The 24,393-nt window shown below is 37.8% G+C and overlaps 1 protein-coding gene across 3 annotated transcripts in view; it reads left to right on the top strand.

Moving 5' to 3' along the window:
* Nucleotides 1-24,393, top strand: part of VWA8 (von Willebrand factor A domain containing 8) — a 181,048-nt gene that overhangs the window by 138,970 nt on the left and 17,685 nt on the right. For 2 of the 3 annotated variants that reach the window (XM_031615838.2, XM_090131297.1), the window contains exons 36-40: nucleotides 147-228; nucleotides 1,113-1,317; nucleotides 17,207-17,315; nucleotides 18,075-18,231; nucleotides 21,580-21,688. In XM_031615838.2, the coding sequence (XP_031471698.2) occupies nucleotides 147-228; nucleotides 1,113-1,317; nucleotides 17,207-17,315; nucleotides 18,075-18,231; nucleotides 21,580-21,688 (662 nt within the window). The remainder of the gene's footprint in view (nucleotides 1-146; nucleotides 229-1,112; nucleotides 1,318-17,206; nucleotides 17,316-18,074; nucleotides 18,232-21,579; nucleotides 21,689-24,393) is intronic. The other variant, XR_016461609.1, reaches the window with a different exon arrangement.

Below are 24,393 nucleotides of genomic sequence, written 5' to 3'. Positions count from 1 at the left end.
TGCAAGTTATAGTCTTGCACTGAATGTAAAGGTTCATCATTTTATGACAGGTATTATATGATGAAATGTTTCAATTTGATCTCCTAAATGCAAATGCAATAACCAGTTAATCATGCAGCAGGAAAATAAGATTTGTTTGTTTTCAGATGTTGCTCCTCCACAAGCTGCCGGATACTTGGAAGTAACAGATCTGAACTCGAAGAAAATCAAATACATTGCTATTCCTAGGTAAGTTGTTTTATTGATTAGAGCAGCCTCTGCCTCACAGGAAGAGCAAACAGAATTGAATGTGTGTTATTAGTTCCAGACAAGCAAATATTTCTTTTGGTGTGGAAAGTGAAAGTAAATGATACTCTGTATGACACTCTTCCTCCTTCTGGCATAGTTGGCTTGGTCAAATGCTAACATAACTCTTCTTAAGTTGAATTAGTAAATGCCAATTTCAGTCTTAGAGGTATATGTGTTACAGCTTCTTTGCTTTGAACTGTAGTATTAATTAATAAGTTGCAAATCATTATACAAGTCATTAATAGCAGTAAGAAAGTGCAAAGAATCTTTCCTATTTTAACTAAATTTCCCTTTGTTTTATGTAGCTGTTAGATCCCCTTGTCAGCAGTAAATCTTCATCTGCAAATTGAGTGCTTGTTTATAACAGTACTAAGATTCTGTACAGATAAAGTTGTGCCATCTTTAAATGAGTGTTTAAGTGAGTCACCTCCTGCTCATATACTGGGGATCTTACTTAAAGTTGATGTGGATAAACCTTTCTTGGTGCTCAGATCATGTTTTCTCATATTTCTTTTGTAGTTTTGTGTTTTTCTATAGCACATTTTTAATTTTTTTCATATTCTTTATGGTATTTTTTGTAAAGACTGATCTTGAGGTAATTAGGATAAATCAGTGGGCTAGGCTTTCATGAATAGATGTTGTTTGGTCATAGCAAGTTTCAGTAGCTGAAATCTTTCAGATAAAATAGTAAATCTATGGGGCTTAATTATGGTCTCTCATGGAATGAGGATGTGATTTCATTTAATTGCCACCTTAGCTACAGAATTATTCATCTTCTTTTTGATTGTAACTTTGAGATCAATCACCCCACTCTTGTTTTTCAGCCCACGTTCTCTCTCTCCGTATACATCTTGGCTCTCCATCATCTCAGATGCTGATGCCCTCTTGGCACCACTGGGCAAAGTAGGTTTGGTTACTGTGGACATGGGAGGTGGTGTGAGGCTCTGGGAGACTGGGCTTGAAAGCCTGCAGCGTTCTCTGCAGGACTGGAGGAACATGATTGGACAAGAGGATGGTCGGCCTGTGCAGGTGGGAATTCCCATTCTGAAGTGAAAAACATTTAGTCAATTGATGCAAATGATTTTTTTTTTTTCAGGTGGAAGAAGGGTTGGGGGAGAGATGTATTGAAAAACGTTAAGATGTAGAAACATGCCCGCAGGAAAAATTGAATAGATGTCTTCCCTGAAAAATAATCATACACAATTGCTTAATTACTAAGCTGATTTGTGACTCCTGTAATTATGATTACTGACATTTCTCTTTGTCTTTCAGTGTTAGGGTTAGGGTTGTTGCCAAATTTCAGTACATTAACATGTAAATTAATTCTGTATCTCATGCTGATTTTTAACTGCAACTTTCAAAGTATGAAATAGAGAAGTCAGAGTTTAAGGGAAGCATATGGAATCATAGAATCATAGAATCATAGAATGGCTTGGTTTGGAGGAATCTCAAGGATCATCAAGCTCCAACCCCCCTTAATGTACTGACTAATTTGTAGGGTCACCAGGGCAACACAAATGGAAAATTCAGAACTTTTCAATTGCATCTTTAATTTTTGTTAGTATCATTCTTACTTTGGGAACTAGAGTGTGCTTTAGGAAGGACTTTTGACTAGGAAGATCCTGTGTCTTTCTACAGCTGCAATTATTTCTTCTTCACGAGTTTCTGTAATCACTTTCCACAGTATGTTAAAATGGGAAAACAGAATGAATCATCTGTATGTTAGATCCCTCAAAATTATTGTTCACAAAAAGTCCAGATATTCCAAGCATGAATGAGATTTATTAGGCAGAAAACAGCTCTCCTATCACTTTCCTTTCCCACACCAAGTTCCCTTTCCACAGGGCAATTATATAAACTCGTGCAAGAACTGACAGGTTCTTGTTATTGGATTGGACCAAAAGTCTTTTGTAAAAGTCATGAGAGAGGAAAACTGTTACCCAGTTACAGGAAAACTGTGTGGTTTCGTGTTGCTGCACTGGTGTGGTTTTTGTTGCCTATGTAGTAGCACTATCGCCATCTTATGGTCAGATATCATCAACTTACATCAGCCCAACTTAACCTGCTGATAAAGTTGCCTGGTGGGAATGAAAGGAGCCAGAAGGAGCAGTTATTTTAATTGTTTTAAAGTTTTTTTCCTTCTTTTTTTAAATCTTTTTTAGTAACTATTGTAATCTTATTTGTCAGTATTATTGTAGTGTTCATCATAGTTGACCAAATATTAGAAAATACTCTCTTAGAAAGTTAAGCATTATCAGAGAATATTCAGTCATTTAACTACTAATGTCAAAAAGGTTCAGAGGTTTTCCTACCGTCATAAAGCAGTTTTCCAGATCTGTACTAGAATTCCTCTCTCCTGACAATCTACTTCTCTAAATTGTAGACACACTACGGGGTTAGCTCTTCTTAGCACATCTGTTTTCTTCCTTTGTCAACACAGAATATTCAGCTCAAACTGGTGGTTTGTCAGAATTTAAAATGGCATGCTGTTTGATTTGGACTTACAGGCTGAAACAAAGCATCCCATATGCTCTTTGAACCTGCATGTTTATCACTAACTTCTGTTTCTCAACTGCACATGCTTTGCTTTAAGTGGAAAGATCGTGAGATCTAAGAAGCTTTCTTTACCAAGACATTACAGAGCAATAATCAAGAGAAATCTTAACTTTTATTTTATGTACATCTCAGATAAGATAGTAGATACATAAATGTTGTGAGAACTCTATACTCTGTTATTTGGGATGAAGGCATTCCCCTTTCCCACTTAACTCCATTTTTTCACCATTTTTTCAATGGATATAGACATAAAAGCAATACTTCATTAAAGCCTTCATTTCTGGAAATGAATTGATGCTATTAGCTTGAAAATACGTTCGTGTAGATTCCTTCCATAAGATGAGCTTAGCAAGAACTCAACTGTTTCCTGTTCAAGAGATAACTGCTTTGCTAAGAAGACTGCAACTTAATATTACCCCATACTCATGTTTACAAAATTATCTTTCAGCCACATGTTGATCTGCTTATTTAAGAGTATCAGTCACATTCTCCTATATAATGTTTCATGCTCAGATGCATATTAAGTATCTCTAAGTCTAAAGAGGCATCTCCAATTCCTTGACAAAATCCATCATTCCCAATCTCATAGCAGAAGCTCGCTTAAGAAAATTGTCAGCGTTCCACTTATTGCCAGAATTCATCCTCCCTGCCAATTTACTATTCCCTGAAAGCTGCTACTGATGCATCCCACAAAGCTAGTACAGGCTTTGCAAAGCTTAATAGCCCAACATCCACACTTTCACAGTGCTGTTCCTTCACCAACACATGAGACCTATATTGATGTTTGGGAACCACGGTTCTGGAAAATCACACAAAATCTCTGCAAAGCTTTCCCAGCCTTTGAAAAAACAAGGAATTACGGTACTTACAATGTAAGTAGAGATTCAAAGGGATGGAAAGAAATCTTCAACAAGATTTCAGTTTGAACTATTCCTACTATCCATCTTCTAGGGTTGGTTTTTGACTTTCAGAAGCACATTAGATCTCAGAAACAGCCTGTATGAACATAAGCAATGAAACAGAGGAAAACAAACAGCTGTTCCAGGGATATTCAGTAATTAGACTCCTATGATTTAATGTCATGGCAATCAACATTTGTTTTGTATTGTTGATACACTCAGCAGAGTTCAAGCTGCTGAAGTTTTGAGGCAACAAAAATAGTTTTTGAAAATAGGGCTTATGTGTATATTAATTTTCACTTGTATGGTCAGGTCAGAAATTCTCTTCATTTATTGAAGTTTTAAACTCAGAACATAAGTGCAGCATTCAGAAATGATTAAATTGGAGTGCCTAGCATACAATTCTAAATAAAACACTGGGTTCTCTGAAGTTATAAACTCAACTTGAAATCCATTAATTGTCGAGCTTTTTCACTTTTATTAAATACAGAAAACATTGACTAAGTTCTGATATACCTTGTCTGTGTTTTTTTAGTAAACTTGGTTTACTGTTGTGTCTTCTCTAGGTAGAGTACAATGCTGACATAAAGGTAATTGAAGGATGCATCATTTTGAGATCTTGAAAAGCATTGTGTTCCTTAGGGACCTGAAATCTCTACAATTAAATCTTTATTCATTTATATGTGACTACTAGCAAAACCATTTCTTTCTATATTCATTCCACTTAATTCTCTTTCACTGTAAATTGTTGCCAGAATGTTTTGTGCTGTGTAAGTACTCAGAATGTCATTATTTTCAAAAGTCTCAGTGCAAACCCAAACCATTTGAGTGCATAAAAATGTTCAAAAAATATAGAAAAGTTGGCTTGTAATGCATGGTACTATATGTATATGAACCTCGAAGCACAATCACAGCTTCATTGGCAATCAAATGTGAATCAAGATCATATACTATAGGACTGAAGAGAGAACCTAATGACAAAAGTGAATAATGGCCACCAACCATGTTAATAGCAGTGGTTTAAAAATCAAGTACTTGGTATTGATAGCTACCAGAAGTTTCTTCTGCTTTAGACTCAAGCCTGATGTGCATCACTTAGTTTGAAAAGTCATGTACCGCTTTGTAGGTGGGTCGGTCCAAAGAAATAATGTAAGAAAAGCAGGAAGGCTGTTTGAGCAAAGCAGCTCAAAACTTCTAGACAGCCTGTGTCACTGAAGACAGTTCATATAGAGCTTATTAGCATTCCTTGCAGTTTGACTTCTCCGTTGTATGGTCAGAACAAGGGCCAGGGGAAATGGCTGAAGTGAAATGGTGCTTTTAATCCTGAGTTAACATCACATAATTTTTTGAAGGACTGATAGATTTGATTCTTTCATTCCTTCATAGTGACACTACAGTACAAAAGAAAGGTTGTGTAATTGGTTTTGAGTTTTCAGAAATGATATAGGTGCTTTCCATAGATTTTTTTTGGAAATCACTCATACTGTTGTGGAAATGAAGCATGAATAACAAAATGATCCCAAGTGTCTTGCCAAGGTTTCTTCAAGTTCCACTAAATTATAGGGTTTTCTCATTAAAATCTTAGATCATTTACACATCATCTGTTTTTTCTTCCTTATGATTTTTCACCTAAGTGCACGCTCACTATGCCTAAACATATTGCAGCCTTCTGCAAGCCTTAGTGATATATCAGGAGATAAAGAATTCCAGAGAAGGAAGTGTTCCAGAGAAAGATGCATGTGGTCCACTGTGCCCTTTACCCTGCTGTGTTTCAAGATATCATTAGATGGAAGCACCAAATATACTTTTTACTGGTGAAAGCAGTTCCAACTCATTGCTTAAACAGTGTTTGCATGTACTTATTTATACACAAACAGCTCTGGGTGTGCTTGGGAATGCTGAGGAGTAACAGAAAGGAGATGAAACAGGATCCAGTTTCAGACCTGCAGGCATTTCAGTGTCTGTTTATGAGCTAAGCACAGGAGCTCCCATTGAAACCAAGAGAGCCTGAAGAGCTCACCCTGAAGGAGACACCTACACATGTCTAGCTGTATGGATATTCATACACAACCAACTGTAATGCTAACTGCAGACACTTGGCTTACCTGCCTTGAGCTCTCTGCAGTCTGGATCCAAATCCCATCCTCAGTATGCAAACTATCACTTACAGACTTAAGGAAATAGATAGATACTTAGAAATGGGAGATTTCCTTTATGCCTATTTCTCTTCTTTGAGCTGATCTGTAGTAGTTTGATTCTCTGCCATCTTTGGGCAGTGAACATCTTACTGGCTTTCTCAAACAGCCTCATTTGTTTTATTTGTACTCCACTCAACTATTTGTGCAACTGTGTGATGTGTTATTCACCTTCTAACAAGTTAATATTTTTGCTGTTATCCAAATCATTCCTTGTTTTTTTGTTTTTTTTTTCCTTTTGGTTTTCTGAGGCTTCAGTTTGTACATGAAAGCTTAGGATACTTATTTTTGAGGTTCAGTATTTCTCTTAAGTATAATTGATTTATTTCACTGTTGCAAACTGGTTTGTATTTACTGCTCAGGATCGACCTTGATTTATACTGGCATTTTTTGGAGTGTTTCTATCTTTTTTCCATTGTACTTTAGAATGTTTTAACAAAAATCCAGCTTTTTACTGATCTTAAGACTGAATCATCGAATCATAGAATTGACCAAGTTGGAAAAGACCTTAAAGATCATCAAGTCCAACCACAAAGTGGGCAAGTTGAAGAGGGCAAAGCTGCAGTTCCTGGTCTGTAATAAGAGCATGACCTTCAGCAAGCATGGCTCATCCTTTTCCCCCACCATACATGCAGTTCTTATTTTCCCACTGTGGACCAGGTGACTTTCTGACCACATGAGGGCATCAATGAGCTAATAACAGTGATTTTAGTCATCTCTTACATGCTTTTGGTACAAACGCCATGAATTATGAAAATCATTTGCAGTGGCATGTTTTCATAAGTTTGGAATAACCATGTGAGAGCAATTCTGTAATCCTATACAGGACCTTGAGAAACTTGAAATATTGCAGGGGACAGTGTTACCTCATTGGTATCTGGATTGCAAGGTTTGGTAGCGCTTCCAGTGCTGAGATCCGTAAGCCCCACACATTCTCACCCCAATTGTTCATTGCCCTCTAACAGTTCTCAGTGGGATGGTGCTTTGGGCTTCTTTGCCAAGCGTGGGGCACAGTGTGGGTTTAGCTCTGTGACATTTCTGGGTAGCATGATTCATTCTAGCAAAGTGGAAACAAGGCCCTGAGTGTGGGGAAACACAAGACTAGACAGTCAGGAACCTGTAGAGCTTGAGAAGTTCACATCATCAAAATTTTCTGCTTGGTAAAGCAACTCAGATAAAGATCATCAGTTCTCTGTCAGCTACTTTTTCTCATATAAATGTCTTCAGCTGAAATGAGGTTCTTGTCAGAAGCACTATGCAAAATACGTTCCATTTCCTAAAGCTCTTCCAGCCTAATTAGAGTGGACAGACAAAGAGTGGGAGTGTAAATAACCTTAACTTTCTGTTAGAGAAGGCTGATCCAGCACAAAGTTCCTCTTTCTTCCCCTGAACCTCCTTTGAAAGACTGTGGTCATGGGAGAAAATGTAATACCTCGGCACAGCAGCCTTCAAACCTCAGAGCCTGCAGCAGTGCACGTTGCTGACTTATATGCTAGAGCTGCTAACACGAGTGAAATGCTGCCATCTGAACAAGAGAATGTGTGCTGGTGGTTCTGCTCCTATGAAACTTGTTCTCTAATTAATGAAAGAACAAATGCAGAGAAAATGTAAGTCATCTGAAGAGAGCATATAAACAGGAGGAGGAACGACTGTTTACAAGGGTTGATAGTGATAGGACAAGGGGGAATGGTTTTAAACTGAAACAGAGGAGGTTTAGGTTAGATATTAGGAGGAAGTTTTTCACTCAGTGTGGTGACGCACTGGAACAGGTTGCCCAAGGAGGCTGTGGATGCCCCATCCCTGGAGGCATTCAAGGCCAGGCTGGATGTGGCTCTGGGCAGCCTGGTCTGGTGGTTGGCGACCCTGCACATAGGAGGGGGGTTGAAACTTGATGATCATTGTGGTCCTTTTCAACCCAGGCCATCCTATGATCCTATGATCAGATCTGTTACGGTAATGCTAAATATAGAGAGTTTTCCTATAGAACCCAAAACAACATAGTTGGTCTGTAGTAACTTTCATCTGTGCTTCATAAGAACAGATTTGACAAGGCTCTAGATCTGTAGAAAATACAGCTTTTCTGCTTTCATTTCTAGGTGTTTTGTTTTTTTTTTTCTCAACTTGGTTTTAACTGTGTAATGTCCTGCAATTTTCTGTACGATTTACTTCTTATTGTCATAGTATGTCCACATACCTCTTCTTTCTATCTGTGGATTGGTTGGGGTACTCCAGAAGATACTCAATTCAGTTTATTGATGTTAGGAGGTATGGAGCAGTAACAATAAATAACCAAGCCAGACAGCGTCTGCTCTGATCACATGTGGTAGTGGGTGACCTGACATCTTCTAGCTGAAAATAATTGACATGGAAATTTTCAATAACACAAAATGAAAATGGAATTTCCGTAGGTGTTAACATAGTGGAGGATCTGCTAGATAGTAGAAAATATATGACATTCTGTCATTGCTTCATTTAGTTTATCCAGCTTTTAAGCCACATAATCTGTAGTTATGGACAACAGGTTCTTATGCATTTACTGCTGCAAAGCTTCTGGATTGATTGTTAGAGTGACAGCAGTTAGTTCAAATTAAGACCTACACCAGCAATGGCTACATTTTGTATAGTGGGATTTCTGTAATTGGTGTATAAAGACTTCCTTCCATTGCAAGCTAAATTCACTCTTCTGTGTGTTTCAGTCCAAATCTCCTCTTCTTTGCCCACATGAATTAACCTATCTGTGATTTCACTTTTATTTTACATATCTAAATTTGCTTTAAAGTTATGATGCTTTAAATGGTTTTGCCATTTGAGTTCAAATAGCAGTGTTCATGGGTGTCAGATAATGTGTGAAGCCTCGTTAGTTCATTTTGAATTCTTGAATAGTTTTGCAGACAAGATAGAAAATCAGAATGAACCAAAATGAATGACACAAACCTATTAAATGTACTTCATACTGCAGTGTCATTAATACTTGTTTTTTTTTTTACTTCAGGACAAACTGAAGACAGAGTATTGCATACATGATTGTGCAATATTATCAGCAGGGGGATTGAAAATAGATGATCTTTGAGGTCCTTTTCAGCCCAGGCCATTCTATGATCCTATGATTATATTTTTACCTAATACTGAATATTCCTTTGTGTGGAAAAAAGACTTCTTGGCTCCAATTTGAAGCTTCTGTATACTCTTTGAGAAAATAATACATACACTCGTGCTATGGATAAAATATGGTACTGGGGGAAAGGATGTTTTTGTTTTTTTGTTAAATGCAGTCTAGGGTAACACTGAGGTTTTAGGGTAGCTGATGGGACTTGGGAAGGGAGCTAAAATGAAACAATGGTTTTGTTTCAGGGAAAATCAACCTTTTGTGCATCTGCTAAAATACGTTCTGCATGCTGTGGGAAACATTTTCTAATGCTTTGTGCTGCTGTGGAGTGGATTATTTAATGCCTTTTTCACCTAGAGACTAGTCATGTTCCATTACAGCCAAAGTCAGTCTACTTTCATAATAATATACAGTTGTGATGAAAAATTTTCCAGATTTTGATGAGCAAGTTAATGTCTCTTAAATCACATGTAGTGCCAAAGTTTAAGATTAGTTCAATTCTTTCCCTGCATATCTTCTGACATCTTTGCCCAATGTACTAATGAAGGAAGAAAGCTATTTAAGAAAACATTAATGATTTAATTGCTTTATAGTATTTGTAGTGTATTTATGTCCATGTAAGGATCTGGAGTGTATTTTGTTCAACATTTACTTAGAACATTTTGTGGAAAGTAGCACATATCCTTTATTGACTATACATGCCCTATTTAATAACACTGTATGTTAATAGAAAGGCAAAATAGCAAATTAATTCATTCCTTCTATGTCCCAGGTATGTTAGGAGAGGAGTGGTTATCTTCTAATTTGTATCTTAGCAGAGTTCTTCCCTTCATGATGAAAAGAATAAATGAAGAATAAGATCTAGGCAGCCTGGGTCCTGCCTACCTCTGTCTGCTTTGCTGGCTTAATCATGTAAATAATAATCTGTTGTATACTAATTTAACTTGCATTAAACTAACCATCTCTATCATATGAATTGTATTCCACCTTAGTGCACACATTCTTTTTCCTCTTTTTTTTCCCCTAAAAGTAAGAGACATCCAATAATGCAGTATTATTACTACTCCTAAATGCTTGTGAAAACTAGTGTTTGGATGCTCTAGCTTTTTCTATTTAAAAATCTTCCTATGTAAATTCATCTGTAGCTGTAAATACTGCAGCTGTGACCCTATTTTCTTGTGTTTGATATAACAATGTTTTGTCCAGTAGGGCGAGTATATTGAGTCATCAGTCCATTTATTTCTGTTATCCTATAGAGAATGGCCAGGTCTGTTTTAAAATGGGATAAGAAAAAACTTAATTTGAGAATGTTTGAAGATGCAACTGTAGTCTATATTTTTAAGTACAAATGACATCCCTTTATACCTGTGGGATGTTAAACTGGAATTAGAGTATTTTTCCTGGTTTTCCACTTCTTTTAAGATGTATCAAACTACTAAAATAAGCATTGTATGTTGCGTAAGAATACTCTATACAAGTTACTACTGGCAGGGCCAGCTGAATTAAAACTAAGAGGGGAAAGTTCAGTTTCCCTGAGCATGGGGCAGATCTCCTCCATTAGAAGCCTGAGTTTTTTCACCAGTCCTCAAGCTGAAACAAGCTTTTGCTGCTGAGAGCATTGCAAAGGAGCTTTTCTGGCAAGCACTCCCGAATGGGAAGCACTGGCACATCTTGTGCCTTTCAGGAATTTTAATGAAGTTAGCCAGATCAGAATGCTGAAGTAAGCTGATGTATTAAAAGACAATTTGCTCTATAGCCAGCTTACTGTGTTGAACGGAAGTGTGTCGTATACAGGGTGAAGTGACAGGAATGGTTCCAGCCAAAAAAGATTTACATCAGAGATGCATCTCAGATGCATCAGGGGAAAAACTGAAAGCTGCTCCTCGTTAATCATTTTTCTATTCAAAGTTAGAAAGATTTTCAACCTTCTTTGACCTCTGCTTACAAGCTCTAAATGAAATTTCCTTGCTGGTAGCCATGATTTCTTTTTCTGCCTTTCTCTTAAGTTTAAGTACATGGTCTACCCCTTGTTTTAGAGACTCTGCCACGTATACAATTCTATAATGGAGCTGTGGGCATCAAAGATAGCAAGAGTTCTTAATTCTGTCTATCTCCTGCATGAAACTCTCCGGAACTGAGAGAATTTCAAGTGTGAAAAGAGGAGGTGAGGTTCCCTAATCTTTTCCCCGTCTCTTCAATAAAGATAATTTCTGGTAGTTTAAACTTCAGTTTATTTTAACAGGCTTGAACAATAAGGAGCTGATGTATGGATTTAAAAAGCAGGAGTGAAAAGATGGCAGTCTTCAAAGTTATGAATACTCTGTAAATTGAATGACTGAAAAATAGGCATACTAAAATGCTCGTCTCAGTTGACTTTGCTAAGTATATTTTACTGACTACATTGGACAAATGCTATTATAAGCATGTTCATAATAGAGAAATTAGAACATTAAGACATATTCAGTCTCAATGTACTGAACAGTTCACTGAAAATATCTCACAAGAAGTCAGACAATAGAATTATTTTATTGCCATCAGAAATATAAATGTGACTTGCTGAAGACTGGCTGTTACCTCTTGTATTATGTTTATTTTCTTGACACAAGCAAACGGAGGGCAGCCAACACTTGCTGAGACACAGAAATGCACAGTTGGGCTACTTGAAACTGTCTTTGGAGTGTTAAGCTTCTATTTAAAGATATTTTTTCTCAGTTTCATTTCAGTTCAGTGGTGCTAAAATGCTAAGTTCACTCATACAAAAACAGCTCAAGCTAAAGATGGTAGTTTGATCCGTTTTACTCATATCATGTGGTAGGTTTATTTGTAAGCTGTCAAAAGAAAATGAATTGTGAGCTCATAATGAAAGTACTGTAATTGTGAAAGCAATGTGTATGTTAGAGTTGATGTAAATGTAGAATGTTTTACATAGGTCACTTTGAAAGTAATGTCTCCTTTTTATTTCCATGGAAACTACAACGAAGAGCACAATAACACTATTTGATAGAGCAAATTCTCAGCTACAAGGCACTCATTTTCAATATAGTCACCACCATTAGCTCTGCATTTTCACCAGCGATGAACAAGATCCTGAATGCTGTGCTTGTAAAACTGCGCCAGCAGAGGTGACCCAGTATGACAGTATGCTGTCATATGTTATGACAGCATCACTACTGGGAAAACATTGCCCACACAGTCCATCTTTCATCAGTCTGAACAAATGGAGGTTAGAAGGCACCAAATCTGGTGGGTGTGGTAGGACAGTCCAACCAAGATTGGCAGTGTGTTCCATGGTCATCAAACTGATATGAAGCTTTGTGTTGTTGTGTTGCAAGAGAAAGATTATCCTCTCTGGCCTTCAGCTTAGTCAGTATCGCAGTGTAGCAGCAGCTGATTGTTGAGTTCCAAAAAATTGATAAAGATCACCCCTTCCTTATCCCAAAAGACAGCAAAATGTATTATACCCTCTGAGGGTTGCATCTTGAACTTTTTTTCAGTGGGGAATTCACATGTTGCCATTCCTTGGACTGCTGTTTTGACTCCAGCTCATGGAGGTGACACCACATTTCCTCACCAGTGACAATGCAATCCAAGAAACTGCTACCTTCAGCCTCGTATTGGTTCAGTAGTTTCTGACAAACTTGCATACAGTGCTTTCTCTTCCTGTGTGAGCATTCATGGGACCAACCTGGCATGAACTTTGCGATATTCCAACATTGCCACCATTGTTTCCAACACACTGAAGCTGATATTCAGCATCTAACACAGTTCTCTGATATGCCAGTTCCATACAGATGAGCTGATCAAGATGATGTTCATTTTATGATGTGACAGGTATGCATGGCCATCTGAAAAGTGGCCTGCCTTTCATGTTGATGTCTCCACTGCTTGGAACACACCGCCTCATTGTGCACACATTCACTGTTTGGTCTCCATAAATGTTCAGTAAGTGTCGAGGAATGTCAAAAGCTGCCATTTTTTTCGTGGAGAAATTCAGTGTCACACCTTTGCTTGTCAGATGCCATTGTGCCAGACTGCCCTTCAGCTGCCATCTGTCACACAGCAATGTGGTATACTGGCAGAACAGTTCAGCCTCTTCTGTCATCTCACCAACATCCACTTCTGATGTCATGCACCAACATAATAAAATAGAAGACATTATTTTTGGAGCAGCCCTTATAATAATAGACTGGCAGGCCTCTCCATAATTTACACAGTTTTGTTACTGGGTTATTGCAAACATCTTTCTTTCCACAGTTATGACAGTGTCTTGTAGTGTCAGCGCATGTTTTGTCTGGGTGAGCTCTGCCATTCTTGAAAAGTTTTTTACTGAAAGATGATAGAAGTATCAAAATTGAGCCTTGCATTTAGTGATGTATGCCAGTGATGCCTTTATCTCCAGCAGTTTATTAAATTAGATAATTTACCCTTGAAGTTAACTAGAATTCATTCCCACATTAAGTGGCAGATCCACTTCTGAACATAACTAGGATTTATTAAGTACACAGTATCAATTCCCTTACCATAGTTTGTTTGACCAGCTGAAGTCTAGAAAAAGCACACAACTTTTGCTTCCTCTTCATAGTAACCCCTATTATACATCAGTATATGTTTAATATCAGTTTGGCATAAATAGAACACAGATTGAAACACCTGGTTTCATTGTGTTATAGAATGCATTGAATCCTGTAGCTGTTTTCTCTGGGCTTAAATTGTGTTCTTTACATTAATATATGAAGGATGATAAGATTACTTAGTTTCCAAAATGAATTTGTTTGAATCAGCTTGCCTTATTCATTTGGCTCCTAGAACCCCAGTGATATCCAAGTAAAATGTGAAGCTTTTGGGCATCCCTTTGTGTATATTGGAAGATATAGAGGGGGTTGTTAAGATAACTTGTATCTCTCATTCAATGTAGAATGAGTGTTAAGTTCTATTCCTGCCTTGCTACCCCCGATGTCAGGGGTGAGTGGATGTCTTATAAGAGGCAAGACCAGAAACTAAGTCAAAGCATCAACAGTTCTTGACATTTGCTGTTCTCTCTTCACTTCCTATTCTTTCGACTGCTTTCTTCCTTCATGCCACTACTTATGCAGAAAAACTCATTCCTATTCCTAATAGAATCTTTCTGTTCTTAACACATTTTTTGTTTTGTTTTGTTTTATTTACTACATTGATTTTTGAACACCTAGAGAGTCTCCATTCACAAAGTAATCTCAAATAAAAGATTGTAAACCAGAGCCAAAGATCACTGGTTATTATTAAGAATGTGGGCTTTAGAGAGTAAGATGAGAATCACGTTTGTATCCTGTATGGCAGTTCTGCTTCTTGAGGAAGAACCTGCCCAAACAGGCAGTGAAAAAGTGCATTCATTCTCTGATCGAGAATCACCAATATATATAAAAAAGCTCAGATAATGCACAATTAAAACATTCTTGCAATGTTTTGGAAGTGGTTATTTTGGAAATCAAAAGTAAGCCGTGGAAAGAAAATGTCCTTGCTTTTCCAGCATTTCTACTCTGACTCTCACCTGATAGTTGAAGTTGATAGTTGAAGTGCAAGGCTACTAGACTGAATTTGTCTGTTGTTTTACCTGCAGTGATATGCACCCAGCTGTATGAAATGTTCACAGTAATGAATAAAGCCTTTCAGTGCATTTAAACCATGTAAAGCACAGGTTTCTCTTAAAATGGAAAGCTTAGTCAAAACTGCTGAAAGAAACAAAGTTGATAGAAGTCTTACAATGAAGATAGAAGTTAAGTACTCGTGGTGGAACTGGTCAGCTTTTGAGCAAGCAAATTATATATGTGTTGGGAAAAAAATGTCAGAACAGGAAATCTCAGTAGGTTTAGACATTCCAGTCAGGCTAGATTGGAAAAGATACAGTGGATTTCTTAAATATATTTGAGCCTGTTCACTATTTTAAATAGTTGTTTTTCTTGTTTTTCTTCTTACTCCAGACAAGGTAGATTTTTCTTCGGCCGTCTTTCAGTTTGTTGGGTTCAAAATACAGTTTTGGATCCTCCCCCTAAATATACCTATCCAGCAGTTCCATTGTCAAGAATTCACAGAATCACAGAATTGTAGGGGCTGGAAGGGACCTCCAGAAATCATCAAATCCAGAGGGCTGGAGCACCTCTCCTATGTAGAAAGATTGAGGGAACTGGACTTGTTTAGGTTGGAGAAGAGAAGGCTCCACGGTGACCTCATTGTGGCCTTCCAGTACTTGAAGAAAGCATATAAACAGGAGGGGAAACGACTTTTTACATGGTTTGATAGTGATAGAACAAGGGGGAATGGTTTTAAGCTAGGACAGAGGAGGTTTAGGTTAGATGTTAGGAGGAACTTTTTCAGTCAGAGAGTGGTGACACACTGGAACAGGTTGCCCAAGGAGGTTGTGGATGCCCCATCCCTGCAGGCATTCAAGGCCAGGCTGGATGTGGCTCTGGGCAGCCTGGTCTCGTGGTTGGCGACCCTGCACTTGGCAGGGGATTGAAACTTGATGATCATTGTGGTCCTTTTCAATCCAGGCCATTCTATGATTCTATGAACTTGAAAAGTGAAATATATGTGAGCAGCAAAGCATTTCTGTATAAAGAACTTTTCACTGCTAATTTAAATGATAGTTGTATTTCGAAAGTAGTATTCAGTATTTTTTTCAATAGAAAAACTTGACAAAAACAGAATATTATATCTAGGTCACCCATTATGTTTGGAGCTTCCTTTTGCAGATCTTAGTGCGTTTCTATATAAAGAATCCAGAAGAATGAAAATGCTAAGGGTTTTCCATCCTCCTGTTTTTTCTTTTTACAGAATGTTTTGTTTTAATTCATGATGCTGACAGTATCGTTTTGGTTTCAGATTTTACTATAAACTAAATTCAGTGACTTTTGTTTTCCTTGGTGTTTCTGATAGTTCTGAAATCTACCTGTTTTACGGGAAAAAGCTGTTTATTTTCAAAGAAATTTCTTAAACCAAAAAAAGTAGAGGCCCCTAAAGGCAACATATTGTTGTGGTTAAGTGTCTTTCTTCCTATACAAATGTTAAATTAATGTAATTTAACAGATTAGATCTTGATTTTACACTAATGACATGGTTCACAGAGGATGTATTGTACCTCTTTGAATTAATATCTATACCATAAAGAGGAAATAAATTCTATTTTGAACAGTTGCCAAGGCACTGTTGTTAGAGCACATGTTTTCAGTTTGAAAACATGTATGGAATTCATGCCAGTGCTAAGTTAAGTCTGCAAGACAGTGAGTTCAAGCATTAAATACTGTACAGTTTTGGTGAAAATCTTTGTAATGCCAGTGAATTTCTGAGAAGACAATAAATTGTCATTACTGGGACTGAGGAATTCATCAGAAAGATGAATGTATTATGGTTCACAAAAAGAAGACTAATTTATAGGGTTTAGATTTAAAGACATTGCTTTTATATGTCATTGAGTTTCATATAATAGTAAACTGATATTAAGTTATGAAAGATTAGTAATTGAAGGGCATTTTACACGTGAATCATTGACTCGCTGCATGACTCAGAGTTCATAACAGGGAGAAGTTTTTTTACCTTCACTCACCCATTTAAATCCAACCTCAGCCTGAAGTGAATCAGTCCCAAACATCTGACAGCTGTTGGGTCTTCAGCTCTACAGTAAGTCAGTGGGAACATGTAGTCACTAGATGGGCATTTGCAGTAGAAAACTCACCGCTACAGACTTCTGTAGTCATGACTGGGAAGTTAAGGATTACATGAGTACAATGGGAGAGGAACAAGCCATTTATTTAGTCACTGTTCATGAAAAGAAAATCAATCTGCCCATCAGTAGAGCATGTGAAGTTGCAGTTGGGCGTTCATGAAGTTTGTAAAGTGAATATACAGCCAGATATTGACAGTACCGCAAGAGGCATTCCAACTGTGGATGGTCCTGTCTACAGTGGAATTTTAAATTCTATTAGCTATCATCAATAAATGCTTATTTTTGTAGCATGATTAACATCTGAATGCACTGCATGGTTTAAATTTGATGGCACTCTTAGATCAGATGTGGATCTAATGCGCGGCTCAGCATCACAGTGGAAGATCTAATAGATTGTTATTGGGTTGTAAGAGTGATTTTATTTGGTATAAAAAAGATTTACAGCTCTATTTTTATTTTACAGATAACCATTCAGAGGGACAGTGGTTTGGACGTCAGTTCCCCCAAACATGGAAAAGTGGATCCAGACAACATGCCTCATGTTGGTGGAAATACTTGGGCTGGTGGAACAGGTTTTCATTCATTACTTTTTTTATGCATCTTGGAAGGATGTTTGCAAAAGATGCTGTACCAGATGAAAGTAGGCATATACAAACCCACTCTCTCTGCTTAGTGCTATTTTACTCAGTGCCTTTATTGTCTATGAGAAGTAGTTGCAGTGCCTAGTGCCTGACTTGAATTCTGTATAGCAGATCTCCACTTAAATGACATTTTGAGTTTTTTCTCTTCATTGCCCATATAGGGAACCAGCACCTTGTAGCCACAGAAGCGAGGCCTGAGTCACTTGCCATTCTCTTAGACTTTTGTGGCAGCAGAATTTTAGGTGACGTAGGTAGTAGACATACACAGTAGGCAAAAGTGCCTTCTAATTCTAGAGGACATGGTAGTGATCACTTGATAAAGTGATTTGGAAGCAATGTAAAACAGCAGTCTTGGGAAAAGACAAAGTCCGAATAAATTGTTTTAAGGACTGAGAGCTTTGAGTATATGTTCTATACTTAATTCACAGTCCCCTTTATACATGGTGATAGCTGTTACTAATCTGTTCTCAGAGTACTATAGACACAAGGTACATTCCATTGGGGTTCTCCTGTACCATGATAACTATTTGGTTTTGAACGTTGTTGGCAATAAATATTTATTTTCAGAATTGGGAAATTTTTCTGAATATCATCTATAGATATGACAATGGAAGCTCGAAGGAAAATATTTTATTATTTATTATTGAATGCCTATTCTTCAATTCTTATTTTTTTTTTCAACCATTCTAGGTGGGAGAGACACTGCTGGGCTAGGTGGCAAGGGTGGGCCATATCGTCTGGATGCTGGCCATAAGGTTTACCAAGTATCTCAAGCTGAAAAGGATGCTGTTCCTGAGGAAGTTAAGAGAGCTGCTCGAGAGATGGGTGAAAAAGCCTTTAAACAGAGGTAACGTTAAGGAAAAACAAAAAAACAACAATTGTCTTTATTAACTGCACTTACTAACTGAGTAGGTTAGATATTAGGAGGAAGTTGAGGAAATGGACTTGGGGGTGTTGATTAATGCTCAGCTGAACATGAGCCCAGGTGGCCAAGAAGGCCAATGGCATCCTGGCTTGCATCAGGATCGGTGTTGCCAGCAGGAACAGGGAAGTGATTGTCCCCCTGTACTCAGCTCTGGTGAGGCCGCACCTCAAGTACTGCGTCCAGTTTTGGGCCCCTCACTGCAAGAAAGACATTGAGGCCCTGGAGCAGGTTCAAAGAAGGGCAACAAAGCTGGTGAGGGGTCTGGAGCACAGGCCTTATGAGGAGCAGTGGAAGGAGCTGGGATTGTTCAGTCTGGAGAAGAGGAGGCTCTGGGGAGACCTTATTGCTCTCTATAACTGCCTGAAGGGAGGTTGTAGTGAGCTGGGGGTCGGCCTCTTCTCTTGTGTAACTGGTGACAGAACTAGAGGGAATGGCTTCAAGCTGTGCCAGGGGAGATTTAGGCTGGACGTTAGGAGATACTGAAAGAGTGGTCAAGCACTGGAATGGGCTGGCCAGGGAGGTGGTGGAGTCACTGAACCTGGAGGTTTTCAAGGAACGACTGGACGTTGTGTTGAGGGATATGGTTTAGTGAGAACTAATTGGTGATAGGTGGATGGTTGGACTGGATGATCTTGTAGGTCTTTTCCAAGCTTGGTGTTTCTGTGAACTTCTATTCTGTTCTGTGAACTTCTGTTTTTCACGCAGAAGGTGGTGACACAGTGGAACAGGTTGCCCAAGGAGGTTGTGGATGCCCCATCCCTGGAGGCATTCAAGGCCAGGCTGGATGTGGCTCTGGGCAGCCTGGTCTGGTGGTTGGCGACCCTGCACATAGCAGAGAGATTGAACCTAGATGATCTTTGTGGTCCTTTTCAACCCAGGCCATTCTATGAATCTATGTTTCTATGATCTGAAGAGAGTATTTCTCAGTATGCACAGAGGTTCAGATTTCTTCCACCACGTGAAATTTCGAGTCAGACTCTGGTACCCATCATAAAAATAGCTAAGTGCACTGACAGTCATACTAAGTGAGCTTTATGTTTCAACCCAAGCCGTACTACAGTGTGAATGTCTGTCTGAAAGTAGAGTACTGGGGAGATTAAAACACTGGAGCAAATAAATTTAGAAGCAGCTTTGTCAGTTCACATTTTGCCTCTGTTAACAGTGACTCCTAATCAAGGGGGCAAATTTGGGTGCTAAAAGTAACAGGAAAGGAGACTGCCATTTGCTTCAACTGCTGTGTAAATATAGATGTCTTAGCACAAAGCACACTCTGTATGGGAACCACTGTATTTAAATTTATCTACAGCATTCAGATCAAGTTTCTGTTTTAATCTTTTTTTATTACTAGATTTCCTCAAGCATTTAATGTATTCATTAGAGCATTAGTGATTAATAAAGACAAGGAAAGTGTACTGATTATATCAGAACTTCACAGGAAAAGGTTCAGAAAAGAAAAATACTTTTCAATAGCTACTTAATTTACACAAGCAACATCCAGATATTTAAATTAAAAATAATCAGTTCAGGGTTTGCTCTCAGAGGGAAGACGTGGCTTGTTTTGTCTGTCTTTTTTTACTGGTGTTTTATGGGGTGTGCACAAAGAAAGACTACTTTTAACTGTCTTTCTGTGTCTCCATTCTGCAAAATTCACTTTCAGTTTTTCCATAATAGAAATAGCTCTTAGATAGTGTACATCTATGTGTAAGCAAACATGACATGCTTTGATGCTCTGTGATGCTCTGCAAAGTTCATGATGGGGGGAAATTCCTACATAGTGCTGCATGTTGAGGGAGCAGTGCAGCTGAGTCCTGTATAATCTGAGTGTCTGCACATGAGATAACAATTCATATCCTGCTAAAATCAGTAAACTACCATGTACCAGCAATAGATGTAGTCTCTTCTGAAACGACATTTGACATGGATTATTATTCTATACCACTTGGGTAGCTGTGGGAACTAAGAGATAAAAGTTAGGAATAAGAAGGTTAGAGTCCTTAGACTAAAGAAAAAAATGAAGGGATCTGCAAATTTTACTGTTTTGTTTATATGTTATTGTCTGGTAGGGAGAATTTTAATCCGAATGCTTTTGATTGCTTTCCCAGCTAGATCATACGGCTAGTGGAAAACATTTTAAATTACCCCATTTCAGTAGAATGGAGTTAGCAACTACTCTTGGATAGATGCAGTATATTGCTAGCCTATATGTACTTTGCTAATAATTTATAATTCATTTAAAAATCCTTATTTTCAGTCTGAGTGAGATTATGCTGTTATGAAGTGCTTATGTTTGAAATAAGCTGCAGATGGATAGAATCATGGGGTCATAGTATAATAAAGGTTGGAATAGGCCACTAAGATCATCTAGTCTGACTGTCAACTCATACTGGGTAAGTCATATGAGTCCAGTCAGGATGGTTGGATGGGCAGATATAAGATTGCAGCCTCATTACTATGAATCTGAGTTACTGAAAATATTGAGCAGTGCATAAATCCAGCGTATTCATCTGTCCCTCAGCTCGTACTTCACAGTTAGACCCCTGTAATTATGTTCCAATTGTGAGTTTCACCATCTTAAGACTATCTTCTCAGATGTTGAAAAGAGTAAAGAACTTTTAAGTGGAGACACAACTTATGGAAGGTTGCTTGTGTTAGTTTTTATAGTGCAGATGTTGATCTTTGTTATATGTCTGGACAAAAGAGAGTTCAGTGACGTGACTCATTTTTTGTAGGGGAGCACATTTTTACTGACATACATTTAAAGCTCCTTTGTTTCAAGATTTCCTCATTTTATGAAGCACCAAGATAGGTATTGGAGACACAGTGACTGGCTGTAAATCTTCAACAGCAGGTTTGAGAGTATGTCTGTACTTAACCTTTGTGTTAGAGCGTGGATCGCGATACGCTTAAAATACTCCGACAGTGAAGTAATGGATAGGCACTCGTGTATGTACATATAGCAACACCTAAGCCAATAAAATTCGATCACAGTTTTCAGAACATCTGATTCACTTCCCAAACTTTAAAGCAGATTAGGAGAGAGCCAAGGGATGAGTAATTTTAGTAGGTTTTGATGTAAGGCAATCCTTGTAGACATTGGTGATCTTTTGAACAATTTACAAAAGCGGTTGCCAGTTCTTTGATTTGCCTCGTTTGTGATCACTGTGGTCTCAATGTATGTGTTACCAAGTAAGCATGCTTCTAATTTATATATGCTAAAGGCTGATGTGGTTGTTTCTAAAGCTGTTCTGAGCTCCCTGTTCTTTGCTCTAGATTGAAAGAGATTCAGATGAGTGAGTATGATGCTTCTACTTATGAAAGATTCTCTGGAGCAGTACGACGTCAGGTTCAGTCGCTCCGCATCATCTTAGACAATCTGCAGGTAATCTTAGATTCCTTAAAATACTGTCCTGCTAATATTGTTAACATCTGATACATTTGAGAGTTAAAAGCAGATTCAGGTTATAATCGTGTTTAGGAAAAACAGTCTCGTATTACTATTTCAAAGGCAGCTTTTAAGTGGATCTCAGTGCTCATCTTTACAAGTTACATTACTCCCATCACACAGCTTGCAGAGATTGCTTATTCAGGAGCACAGTTTTGTGAAAGAAAATACTGTATGTCATTAAAAGAGTATGTGATGGTGTGTAGATCACAATCTTTCTCTTTGCCCTCTGTCCAAAAGACTTTTAGACATGGAAATACTGTGTGTGTTAAAAGACTTCTGTAGCTTTGCTGCCTGTGCACCTGAAAACAATTCTTCCTCAGGATTTATTTTGAGTCTGACTAATTAAAATAGGCATGGCTCCAGTCACTAAGTGGAAGCTAACCAAATATACTACTTTACTTTTCTTCTCTTAATTAGTTCCATGGTTGCTTGAGGTTTTATTAATGCTAGTGTTCACCTACAGTGTAATTAAAATAAAAAGTACACTGTCTCAAGGAAGAACCTGATAGTCACTGAAAATGAAAGAAAAATAAATTTATTCTCTCTTATTAAAAACATTTCTGTTGAAGGCTCAGATACCTCCTCATATAGAGGTCATTTAGAATGGTCTTGTAGTAATATATTTTGATTCATACATGCACCCAGTATGTATTTCAGCTCAGGACTCAGGCTTTTGGTTCATAAACAGAGGGTTCCGTTGAAAAGCTGTAGGTATAAATCTCAGTTTTTCCTGCATTGTTTTTATCCAAGTGCTTGTTTTTACTGTGTTTCTGTCAGATACGCATTTTGAAGCATGGTTCATGACAAGAAGTGAATAAAAGAATCTTCCGTTTAAAGTCTTTTTAAAATCTCCCTTATCTATTCCTTGGGGCCAGAATTGTTATATTCAGGGGTCACATTAATCATAGTCAAAATAGAATGTATTTTAATATAAGGAGACATATCCTATGACTTTGTTAAAAAGGTCATTTTAATATCAAGTCAAACACTTACAAGCCTTGGTATTTTATAAGACTGCCAACATCCTGGGCAAATTCATAACAGCTAACCACAGAGATGATAAACTTACTGTATGATGAAAAAAAAACCAAACTTGCTGAGTTCAGAAAAGCTAGCTCTTAGAATAAAAGCAATATTGAAAGCAAATTTTGAACTTTATACCCATTGTGGTAGATATTTTATTAGAAGATCCACTAGGAAAATGAAGGCAAATGATAACAAGGGTTACTTAGAATCCAAGAATATTTCATGTTTCATTCTTTTCATTAGAGAACACTTCTAGCTTTTTAAAAATGTTTGAGTTTGCTTTCTTTTGAACTTTCTATGTTCTTGTAATGAAAATATATTGTCCAGATTCATTTCACCTGGATTTCCTTTTCAACATATGCCTTTTAATCACTGGGTTTCGTGGGTTTGTTTTTAAAAATGTGTTCCTTCGATTAAATTTTACATCCCAAGGATGTGAAGCCTGGAATTCTGGTCCAGTTGTTGATGCCTCAAAAATCAGTAGCAGCAGCAAGTCGGAAGTAATGCATAAATATTGTCTGAGAATGTAATTTCATCGTTCATTTTACTTTATGTAACTCACTGATCTTTGTCAACGATTTGAACAAGATTAGTGAGGCATCACAAGTTGTTCTTGATCTTCTCTAGAAGTAGCAAGGCCTGGACTCCAGAGTCCAGTCAGTGATGAGCTTTCTTCTCTCTCCTAGTGCTGGCCAATCTCCGTATAAAGCTTATACATCTGAAGTCCATATTTAATAACTTATGATTAATCAGAGACTCAGAAAGACCTGAGATTTTAGATTACTTGCCCTCTTTTTATTAATTACAGAGGGAGTCTGGGGCAACTGACCTTGTAGCTTCTGAGCATCCTTTATGCACTTGCACTTGAACTGGGCAAACCTGGGCCTGAGTCACAGAGCCTAATGGGGCTGACTGATTTGGACTGTGTGGGAATGGTCAGGTCATAGCAGCAAAAGCAGTGACAGTATGGTGATAAAGACAGTTGGGAGGGCTGCCAGTGGGAAAGACCCCATGCCTTGTCAGTAGTAGTTTTCTGCTTTCAAAAACTCTGTTTTCTGGTTTTCCCAGAAACAAATGCAGACCACAACTGGAAGTATTTCATACAACCCTATAGCATTACATATTTAAATGCAAGTATTTCATATGTACAGCTTTTTCTGTGTTAATTACAGACATATAATGTGGTTATATTTTGTAAAATTTCTTCAAAATATGCCTTTGATATCTTTCAGTGAGAAGAATTATTGCAGTGGTGGCAGTGTATTGCAGTCGTAATGGACTGTTTGCCCTTTCTAGAAAAGGAGACTGTTTTTATCCTTCAAACATAAATATTCATGTCATCTGTTTAAATTTATGAAAATTACATATTGAAATTACTTTGAAACTTACCAGCAATATGTGTGTGCATTTTATAACACAAATACTTAAGAAGTTTTTGTTTTGTTTTTTTTTTTTCTGTAAAGAAATGCTTAGAAATTCATAGAATTGTAGAAACATAAAATGGCCTGGGTTGAAAAGGACTACAATGATCATCCGGTTTCAACCCCCCTGCTATGTGCAGGGTCACCAACCACCAGACCAGGCTGCCCAGAGCCACATCCAGCCTGGCCTTG

This window comes from Phasianus colchicus, chromosome 1, assembly GCF_987193195.1.
Source record: "Phasianus colchicus chromosome 1, bPhaCol1.hap1.1, whole genome shotgun sequence".
NCBI classification, from domain to species: Eukaryota; Metazoa; Chordata; class Aves; order Galliformes; family Phasianidae; genus Phasianus; species Phasianus colchicus.
Note: the sequence above shows the minus strand (reverse complement) of the source record. Positions and strands in the feature narration are given on the sequence as shown.